At 58.8% G+C, this 10,240-nt stretch overlaps 1 protein-coding gene across 2 annotated transcripts; it reads right to left on the bottom strand.

Moving 5' to 3' along the window:
* Positions 1 to 10,171, bottom strand: BCAM (basal cell adhesion molecule (Lutheran blood group)). 2 transcript variants are annotated; one of them, XM_008585999.1, is made up of 15 exons: positions 10,090 to 10,171; positions 8,100 to 8,221; positions 7,053 to 7,281; positions 6,905 to 6,975; positions 6,456 to 6,552; positions 6,189 to 6,371; positions 5,554 to 5,690; positions 5,078 to 5,234; positions 2,609 to 2,724; positions 2,348 to 2,489; positions 2,022 to 2,158; positions 1,682 to 1,826; positions 1,445 to 1,589; positions 554 to 671; positions 1 to 458 (listed from the first exon to the last, which is right to left on the bottom strand). In XM_008585999.1, the coding sequence occupies exons 1-15, from the start codon at positions 10,169 to 10,171 to the stop codon at positions 453 to 455; spliced, it is 1,887 nt and encodes a 628-aa protein (XP_008584221.1). In that variant the 3' UTR covers positions 1 to 452. The 2 variants fall into 2 exon arrangements, with proteins under 2 accessions (XP_008584221.1, XP_008584222.1); XM_008586000.1 differs by lacking the exons at positions 1 to 458; positions 554 to 671 and having other exon boundaries at positions 1,441 to 1,589.
* Positions 10,172 to 10,240: the final 69 nt, after the last annotated feature.

Raw genomic sequence — 10,240 nt, 5'->3', positions numbered from 1 at the left:
TGATGTGGAAGTGAAAGAGCATTTATTCCAGACTCCAGTGTCCACAGAGGATGGGGAGGGGCGGGGGCGGGGATCCAGTGTCAGACTATGCAGCAGGACATCAGGTGGGGGACCAGCAAGGGAGGCAGGAGGTAAAAATAGCCCCGGCCGCCGACCCTCGGAGCCTTGTCCCAGGCCGGGCCCTGGGCTTGGGTCCAGGAGCTATTCTGGGGCCTGGGAGAGTCACACTCCCTGGAGGAAGGCCCTCTCCCACCCACCCACTCTGCTCCTTCCCTCCTGGAGGCAGGCCGCTGTGGGGCTGTGGGTCCCTGCCCAGCCGACAGAGGAAGGAAGGGCGGGCCACGCAGGGAAGGTGGGGGCGGGCGGAGGTGTGAGCAGTGCTGCTTCTCTGATGCCTGCAACTCTGAGTCACTGCAGGTCCAGTGACTGCCTCCCTCTAGGGGGTCCTCGGACTAGCACTGGGGAGAAGACGGAGAGGTCAGCCTGTGCCCACAGAAGCTGCTCCACTGCCCAGCACGTCCCCTTTCAGCAGGGGGCCAAAGCCCTCACCCACCTCATCTCCGAATCCCCCACTGCCACCCCTGGCTCCTCCAGAGGCACCTCCCATGAGAAGGCCTGCCTGCTCCGGCCGCTCTGACCCTGAGTGGCTCAGCTCTGGCTCCCTGGAGGGCCTGGGAGGAAGCAGCAGCATGTTGGAGGTGGTCACGCTGGGAAGGAACTAGGGGTGGGGTGGGGTGGATTGAGGACTGGGCTGGGGCTGAGGGGTGAGGATGGTTTGTGCTGGAGGGGGATGGACGGGAATGGGCTGGGGATGGAGTAGGGGGTGATAAGCATTGGGGTTAGAAATGGGGGTGGGGATAGGGTTGAAGATGCTGTTGGGCTTGGAGAGGTAATGTAGTTGGGGCTGTTTTGGGGGACGGGTCTGGCATGTTATAGATTAGAGTCGAGGATGGTCATGTGGTGGGGGGTGAAGATGAGGTTAGATGGGGATGAGCTTTGAGTTGATTATAAGTTGAGTTTGGAGTTAGGAATGGGGATGAGATTGGGGACGAGGATGCAGTTGAAGTTGGGTTTGGTGATGGTTAGGGTTGGGGTTGGAAGGGCTGAAGGGTGATAGGTTGGGATTGGAGAAGATGGAGTTAGAGGTGAGGTTAGGGATATGGTTAGAGCTGGGGTTGGAGATGGGGATACAGTCAGGGTTGGAGATGAGGTTAGATGGGATGGGTTTGAGGATTGGATTGGGCTTGGGGCTAGGGATGGGGTAGAATTGGGGATGAGAATGAGTTTGGGGGCTGGAGGGGACAGTGTGATTCATTTGGCAACGGATGGAGGTGGGGGTGAGGTTGGGTTTGGAGTTGGGGTTGAGGTTGTGGTTGTCAGAATTGGAGCTAGGGATGGGGCTGGGTAATTCTCTGAGGTCACTCAGAGATCGCGAGCCACTCACGGCGCCCCCTTCTCCTCCCGCCGGCAGCAGCCAGGGCGCCCCTTTCGTCTCATGCAATAAAAGGCAGCAACGACGAGAAGCAGGAGGCCCACGCTGACAGCCACAGCCATGACGGCCACTCCAACCTGGGTGGTCTGGGGGGCCACTGCAGGGACAGGAGAGAGGCAGGAGGGGGTCAGCTGGCCAGGCTCTGTCTGCCCCACACCTGGATCCTCTCCCCGCACTGTGGTTACTCACCGGTGCCGAAGTGGAAGACGTGCCGGGTGTTCCCATGGGGGTTGGAGGCCTCACAGAAGATGCCACCTTGGCTCAGAGCACTGGTCACTTTCAGGGTTAGGGAGCTGCTCACCCAACCCTGCCTTCCGGGCACTGGTGCTGCTGGCTGTGGAGGCTTGGATCAGGCCCGGGCCCCTTAGGGTCAAGGGCTGGGGGTGAGGACAGAGGTGAAAGATGCCCAGTCCCCCACTAAATAGGGGGGCACAATGCTTGGATCAGTGAGGGGGCAGGGTCCCCTGAGGGACTTAGGGGAGGGTACCTGGGTCTCAAAGGGTTCAGGGTGGAGAGGAAGGCCCCTTACACTGCCACCCAGCTGGCTCCAGCTGAGTTTGGGCTCTGGGTAGCCTCGGGCAGAGCAGATCAGGTTGACTTCATCTCCTTCCTTCCAGCCACCCTCTGCCTTGGACTCAATCTCCTCTGCCCTTAACTCTGGTGGTCCTGTGGGTGGTAGGGACCAGAAGGGAGTGGGGAGGCACACAGGGGGAGGGAAAGGAGAGAGACAGACAGAGAAAGAGAGAGAGGAGAGGAATAGAAAAGAAGACAGAGGGCCCAGCCATGGACTTGTCCTGTTGGTTCTGGACCCCACCTCCCATCGTCCCCATCCAAGCCTGTCCCCAACTCCCAAACCTTGGACGAGCAGCTCGAAGCTCCGGGTGCGGCTGAGGAGGGGGATGGTGGGCATGGAGGCCTCACAGATGTAGGTGCCAGCAGAATCGAAGGTGACGGAGCTGAGTGAGAGCACGGGGCCATTCCCCAGGGGCACCGAGTTCTAGGGAGGGGAGAGGAAGAGGAGGCCAAGCAGGGCTGTGATCGCGAGGGCAAGGAGTCCATGGAAGACAGAGGGTGCAGGTGTAGGGTCTGCAGGCTGGGTGGCTCCTTCCCTCTCACCTTGGTCCAGCGTAGGGTGGGGGTGGGCAGGCCTTGCACTGAGCAGTTCACGGCTGTGCTGCTGTTCAGGAGTAAGGAAAGCTCCTCCCTGGCGCTGAGCTCCAGGGGGTCCAGGTCTGGAGGAGAGTTACAGTTTGTCACCTTTCCTAGCCCCTTGCCCACTTGGCTAGGGGTTCCCCAGGACTGTCAGGGGTGCAGACGTTAATGAACGATCCTAAGCAGAGAACGCCCTGTGTTCCTCCTCAATTCTCCCTGTGGCCATGAGATCTCCATCCTCCCATCTAGACCATGAAACCGAAATCTAGGAGTCTAACTCTAAAATACATGCTGAATTCAGCCACTTTTCTACAGACCAGACATATGAGTCTAAGTAAAGTTAATGGATAACTTGGGATGTGAGGGGTTCCTCTGTGACTTACCACCCACAACCTTTGCTCAAGCCCAAGCCTTTGCCTTCACCTCTCCAACACCCTACACCCATCCTTTCTTTTTTTTTTTTTTTTTCTTTTTGTCTTTTTTCGTGACTGGCAACGGATCGCAACCCTCAGTGTCGCGCCCGTATCGGACCGGGACCAGCAACGGGTTTTTTTTCGTGTCCGGCAACGGATCGCAACCCTCAGTGTCGCGCCCGTATCGGACCGGGACCAGCAACGGGATCGCAACCTTCGGTGCTGCGCCCGCACCTTGCTTAGCCAGTGAGCGGGAACCGGTCTGTATGTGGGATCCGAACCCTCGGCAGGAGCGCAGCCGCGCTTCCCAAGCGGCGCACTGTAGCAGTGCGCCACCGGGCCGGCCCTACACCCATCCTTTCATCAAGTCTTTGTCTGCTCTGCCCCCAGAATGGGTCCTCCCACTTCTCTCCATCTTTGAGCCCTGGCTCTGGTTGTCCCGACCACTTCCTCACTGGTGTGCTCCTCACCCTCATCCTCTCCAGTCCATCCTCCACGAAGCAGCCAGAGGGATCTTTTCAAAACACACACTGGTCAGCCCTCCTCTCTGCTTAAAACCCTACGGTGGCTCCCTGGGAACCTCGGCGTCGAGGCCGAATTCCTTGGCGCAGCCTACAAGATCCTGCTTGCCCACCTCTTTGGCCGTCTCCCCCCTCCTCCCTTGCCCACTGAGCTCTAGGCGCCCTGTTCTCTGGCTGTTTTTCTTGCGTGTACCAAGTTGGGCCTGCCCCAGGGCCTTTGCACTTGCTCTTTCTCCCTGGGATACTCTTGTGTTTGCTTTTCGCATTTCTGATTCTACTCTTTGGTTTCTCACTCAAATGTCCCCTTCTCACAGAGGCCTCCCTGACTGCCTGCTGTGGACACCCAGATCTCCCCTGCTGCACTGAAGGATTTATTCCCCCAGCTGCTGAGAAGGATGACAGCTGTCAGCCCTCAGCTGTCAGCCCTCTCGGGGAACTGCCTCAGCTACAGAGACTTCGTTGCCCACGTCACGCCCCCTTCCCTGGGCAGCACATATCCAATGGCTGGTTAGCCTGAGGGTATAAAGGCCCAGCCCTTTCACCAGGGGGACCTCAAATGGGGACAACTGTGAAGGGCCATCGCAGCTTCCAAGTGCCCTGTGAGCCAGCTGAGGCCTTCATTGGACTGCAGCCCAACTTCTTTTCCTGCCCAGTCTTGCTTCCTTCACCTCCCCACCCCCTGCAATAGATATGGATCCCAAGGTACTCCCCATACACTTCCTGCCCACAGATTTCCAAGTCAGAATATGCTTCCTAGAGATGCAGACTGCAACACCCGCCATCTAGAATAATCCCCGCTCCCTGGCCGATTCCTCTGTCTCATCAGTGTTATCCCCTGTAGACACACTGTTGATACCAAAGTTGTCTTGTTTGGCATTTACCATCCGTCTCCTCTACTCTAATGGAAGGGGACTGTCCTGTGTTGATCAGCGATGTGTCCCCAATATCTGGGGCAGGATCTATCCCAGGAAGGGATATGTAAGGAGTGCCGAGGAGGAACAGAGCCTTTGCCCAGGGCTTGGGTGCAAGTGAACTGAGAAGGCTTCTTAGAATCCTGGGAACGACGAGATTGTTTAGAAATGGATGTTAGGGAGGATGGGAAGTTAAGGCAGGAATGAGGAGAGGAGCTCAGAGTGTGTGAGGGGGTAGCCTTGACTGGGGAGAAAGGTCAGCTGAAGCCGAAGCTGGCCAGGTGGGCCTTGACGGCTGTGATGAGGCACCCGGGCTTCCTCCTGAGGGCACTGGGGAGCCATGGCAGGTTCTGACCAGGGGAGGGTCAGGCTTATGCTTTGGAAAGAACTCTGGCTGCCTTGTGTGGGACAGACAGGAGGGTGAAGGCGCAGGGACCTAGGGGGAGAGAACCAGCGCAAACACCATAGCAATGAACAGAAAGGATTGGAGGCAGAATATTCAGGATGACAGAGCAACTGCAGGGCTGTGGGGGACGAGGGTGAGGAGGCAGCTGATGCCAGGGTCCCCCTCCCTCCCAGTGATCTCACAGGCCACGTGCAGCTCCAGGGTCTGGGAAAGCTGTGCGTCGTCTGCAGCATCGTAGTCCTCCACTCTGCAGCCGTAGGTCCCACTCTGGCCCCGCTGCACCCCCACCAGGGTCAAGTTCCCCTCAAGATTTGTATTCAGCACTTTCTCTTCCTTGTCCTGGGTGACCAGGGATGAGGAATCAGGCTCAGGAGGCACTGGGCCCAGTGGAGTTATGCCAGATCGGGGGTCACCAGGTTCGTGCCATACTAGGCCAGACCCCTTCAAGTAAGGGGTAAGGGGTCACCCAAGTCTGGTAACCTGCTAAGTGAGGACTCTCTCAAATCGGGGATCAGATGTCCTCTTAGGTTGTGAACCACCAGGTCAGGTGCCTTGCTAAACCGGGGGTCACCCAGGTCAGACATTAGAAGTTGGTGCAGGTTAGTATGTTACAGAGGTCAGGGGCTGGGGTTTCCAAAGGGACTGTGGGGTGGGTCACCTGAAAGCGGAAAAATGTGTACTCTGGGCTGGGGCTGCCATCCCCCTGGCAGAGCAGCTGGACAGAGTCACCCTCGCGCACCCAGCCTGCTGTGGTGGCCGGGCTGCCCAACCAGAACTGCACATGCTCCGTGGGATCTACAGGGAAGGGCAGGGGAGATGGGAATCATGATCAGGGGATGGCTCAAGAACGGTTAAGGGAGAGAGGTCAACTCTGCATCGAAGGGGAGGGCTATGGCTGGCGAAAGGCTAGAGGTCATGTTTCAAGGCCCAGGTTCACACGTATTCTAAAATTGGGCACCAGAGGTCACAGTTTGAGATAAACTGAGAGTACAGGTCAAGGGGCAGAGGTCAATATGACAGGTCAGTGTGAGATTCTGGGCCAGATATCACATGGGGACCCAATTCAGCGGGAGAGTGTGGAGCACAACATTCAGTCACAAAACTCCACGGGGTTCAGGGTGCTACGCAGGAGCCAGAAGTATAAATGGGGCTCATGCTACCATCTGAGGTCAGAGTTCAGAGGTCAGTGGCCAGCACCAGCACACATTTCAGCATGAGGTGGGTTTGGAGGGTCAGGCCTCAGTGAGGTGTGGAGTCCCAGGTTGGGACAGTCTAGGGCCAGAACGGACTCACAGTGCAGGGTGAGGTGGAAGGCAGGGCTGTCCAGGCGGCTGTGCTGGAGCGAGGGCATGCTGTAGTGGACGGCGCAGTGGAAGTGGGAGTCCCTGTCGGACTTGCGGAGTCGCAGGTAGAGGGTGCTGGTGAGAGACAGCAGTCCCGAGGCCTCCCGGACCGTGCGGCTGGTCATGTAGCCCTCTGGGAGGGAGGGAGGAGGTGGTCAGCCAGCCGCCAGCCAGCACCCGCCCCAGCCCAGGCCTAGCTGGGCTCCTGCATGCTCACCTGGGTTCATCTCCATGGGCACCTCTAGGCGCTGCCCGTCCCGATACCATGTGATCTGGGGGACGGGGTTCCCATTCCGGCTTTTGCAGGTGGCAATCTGAGGCAGACACAGCCATGACCCTGGGCTTTAAGCCAGGACTCTGAAGTCTGGGTCTCCTCTTCCCTCCGGAGTTCTCCCTACTCAGATGCAAAAGACTGGGCTCCCAACCCCCTACTCCCCAGGGCCCAGAAGTCTGACCCCCCAGTCCCTTACTCAGACTAAGAAACCCAGGCCTCCAGCCCCTTTGCCCTGTAGGACCCCGGATTTTGGGCCCCCCAGCCCTCTCATTCCTAGGACACAGGAATCTGGGACCCCTAGTCCCTCCTCCTTTACTACCCAGGTGTCTATATCTAGTCCCCTGTCCACCCCTTCCCCGGAACTCTAGAATCAAGGTCCGTCCGCAGGGTACCTCCTGGGCAGAGTCTTCCATCACAGAGAGGGTCCCTTTGTTGGGGGAGACCTCGATGGTCTCTGGTTTTGCTATGGAGAAGATGCTCATGTCAAGGAGCCCCTTCTCTGGGTCCCTAGCTGCCCTCCCCCTACTGGGGGACACTCACCAAACACTCGGAGCCGCACAGTGGCCTCGGCAGTGCCTGCTGCCCCGGCCCTTACAACGCAAATGTAGTCCCGCTCGTCTCCCACCTGGGCTTTGGGCAGCATTAGGCGCCCCTGGGAGTCCAGCTGGTAAGGGGGGCTGCGGCCCCGGGCGTCGTGTACTGTGCCCTGGAGCTCAGAGCCCTGCAGCTCCGCAGAGGCCAAGAGGTGGCGAGCCCCAGAGCGGTCAGTCTGTGGGCAGGCAGGGAAGGGTCTCAGCTCCGTCTGCCCGCTTCCCCCGCGCCCCCAGTCCCTCTGTCTCTCTCCATGGCCCTTTCTATTTTTTTTTTTAAAGATGACCACTAAGGGGGTCCTAACCCTTGGTGTTGTCAGCACCACGCTCTCCCAAGTGAGCCAACCGGCCATCCCTATATAGGATCCGAACCCAGGGCCTTGGTGTTGTCAGCACCGCACTCTCCCGAGTGAGCCAACCGGCCATCCCTATATAGGATCCGAACCCAGGGCCTTGGTGTTGTCAGCACCGCACTCTCCCGAGTGAGCCACGGGCCGGCCCTGCGCTTTCTGTCTTCTGCTCCGTGGGCCTATCTTGTGTCCTCTTGTTATCTCTCTCTGGTCCCTCGATCCCTCTCGCCACCCCCTCTTGCCCCATCTGCTGCCTCTCTGTTGTCATTTTTTCCTCTCTCAATTTCTCTCTCCCTCCATCTTATTCTGTCCATCTCTCCCCCTCCCAGCCTGTTTGTCATTTTCTCTCCTCTCTTTAATTCTGCCCCCTACTCTCTTGCTTTGCTGGGTCTGTCTCCGAATGGTCTTTCTCTTAAGAGCCAGCACTCAGAAGGAGAACTTCTTCATTCTACTCAGCTATGCCCAGACACCTGGGACCTTGGAGAGTCCCTTCCCCTTGCTGGGCCTGAATTTCTCCAGCTGTATAATGGAAATGCAGTTTGGCAGATCTCTTGGCAGGTTCTGATGAGGGAATAAATGTTTGCAGCCCACTGCGCCCTGACTCCCAGCCCGCCATCTTCCCCTGATCTCCAGCCCAAAGCACTTACAAGGAACCATTCCAGCACAAAATGGTCATGGGTCTCCAAAGGGGTGCAGTCCAGGGTGACAAGCTCCCCTCGCATCACCTCTACCAGGGGTTGCACAGACAGATGCACCTCGGCCTGGGCACCTGTGAGAGAGTAACTGAGCTATCACCTACCACCACCAACAGGGACAGCCCTCCAGATGGGAGTCCTTCTTTTCCAGGACCCAGAAGTCCTGACCCACGGGCGTCTCCTCCAGGACCCAGGAGTCCAAGTAACTGAGCTATCACCTACCACCACCAACAGGGACAGCCCTCCAGATGGGAGTCCTTCTTCTCCAGGACCCAGGAGTCCAGGTCCCCTGGGACTCAGCTCTTCTCTCCCTTATCCCTCGTCTCTGTGTTTCCGAGCCTCAGACCCCATCAGCATTTCCCTCATCTCTCCCTTGACTTGCAGAGCTAAGGGCTCTTCCCCTGGGCTGCACAGGGCCCTGGTGGCCTTCGTTCAATGTCCCTGGGGTAAGATTGTGTCTGCCCTTGCTTCTCCCACTACAGCAAATGCCCCTCGAGGGCAGGGCAAGGTCTGGCTCACTCCTTTCCCTCCAGCACCCTGGGCAGTGCCTGACACAGTGAATCATCCTTTCTCTCCTTCTTGGTCTCCATCTCTGCCTGTGTCTCTCCTCCTGGGTCTCCATCTCTCAGTCCCTGTCTCTGTCTCTCAGTTTCCATTTTTCTCAGCTCCTGGGTCTCTTCTGCTGTCTCACGAGTGGGGGCTGGGATGTGGGCTGCGGCTGGGCCTGGAGCTGAGACTGAGACGGGATGGGTGCGTGGGGGTGGTGAGGGGGACAGGGCTGGGCAGGTTTTAGGAATGTGGGAGGGACAGGCTGGCTGAGACCTGCCCGGCCTGGCGCCAGAGCCCCCTAACTGCACCTTGGCTCCCCTGTCTCTTTGATAGAACAGCACAGGGGTAAGGTGAGTTACCTCAGAATGGGATAAGGTTGCGACTCAGGGGAGGGAGAAGGGAGCTGGGGGCCTGGACTCCTCTCAGGGTCCTGGTGGACGCAGCATTTCATGGGGGAAACCACTATGCTCTCTCACCCTCTGGGCTGGCATCCTGGCATGAGCTCCCTGTTCTCAGAACCTCCCTTCCCTTCCCCGCCCAGCTGGGCCCGGCCCAGTCCTACCCCTGGGGACCGACTATTTACCATGCTTCTGCAAGGGGCCTGGATTCCCAGTCACCCATCCCTGGCCCCAGCCTGTCCCAGGGGAGGGGGCACGGAGCCAGGCTGGTGCCTGGGGCTGGGGCAGGGCTGCAGACAGCAAGGATCGGCAAAGAGATTTCCTCTCTCTTCCCCAATCTCTCTCATCCCTATGTCCCCAGCTCCTCAGGGCCTCCTCCCCTCTCACCACCACACAGGTGTGTGGATTTATCTGGGGCCCCAGGAAGGGGGCACTCGGAAACACTTTGTTCCACGGTCACTGCCCAGAGCTGGTGCTCCAGCCCTTTCCTGAGGGAGGCGGGTTCTTTATAGAGTTGAAACTCTGCATTTAGGTTGGGAGAACCCTCAAATGTGTATGAATTGCTGGTTTCTAGTCATGGGGTCCCTAGCTTCTCTGAGGGATCTCTGACCCTCTCCAAAGCTGAGAACTTTTGAGCGGGCAGTCGGGGGTTTTGGCGTTCTGGTCCTGGAGGAAGCCACTCTAGCCGCTGGAGACCTGGCCCTCCTGGGTCTGAGGGAGGAAGATATGGGGGCCCAGTTTCCAGGATCCCGCGTGGGGAGGGAGCTGACTTCCCGGGTTATCTCTGATCCACTGCTGTGGTGTCCCCAGCTCTCCTATCTGGCTGTCCCAGGTCTCGGCATTGGGAGGTTCTTCCCAATGCTCCCATATCTCTTCTCCCTGGGGTGCCTAGATTTTGCTTTCTGGGGTGGCTGTAAGTCCCTTCCCCTTGCTTGCCTTCCCGGGGTCCCCAGGGGCCACCCCCAGCTTGGCCCTGCCCTCAGCCCGAGCCATACCTGGGTGAGCCGCCAGCAGGAGCGCGAGGAGCAGTAGCCGCGGGGCCCTGCGCGCCCCGGCCCGGGCGCCCGGGGGCTCCATGTTCAAGTCGGCGGCGGCGACTGAGCCGGGGCCGCAGCTCAGCCGCGCTGGGGCCGCCAGCGAGAGCCC

The sequence above is a fragment of the Galeopterus variegatus genome, unplaced genomic scaffold, assembly GCF_000696425.1.
Source record: "Galeopterus variegatus unplaced genomic scaffold, G_variegatus-3.0.2 Scaffold3796, whole genome shotgun sequence".
In the NCBI taxonomy this organism is placed as follows: Eukaryota; Metazoa; Chordata; class Mammalia; order Dermoptera; family Cynocephalidae; genus Galeopterus; species Galeopterus variegatus.
Note: the sequence above shows the minus strand (reverse complement) of the source record. Positions and strands in the feature narration are given on the sequence as shown.

Coding starts and splice junctions, on each gene's coding strand:
- BCAM (XM_008585999.1), bottom strand. CDS start 10,171: ATGGAGCCCCCGGGCGCCCGGGCCGGGGCGCGCAGGGCCCCGCGGCTA. Junction 1,827..2,021: donor GGAGCCAGCTGGGTGGCAGT/GTAAGGGGCCTT, acceptor AAGCCTCCACAG/CCAGCAGCACCAGTGCCCGG. Junction 1,590..1,681: donor CGTCTTCCACTTCGGCACCG/GTGAGTAACCAC, acceptor CTGTCCCTGCAG/TGGCCCCCCAGACCACCCAG.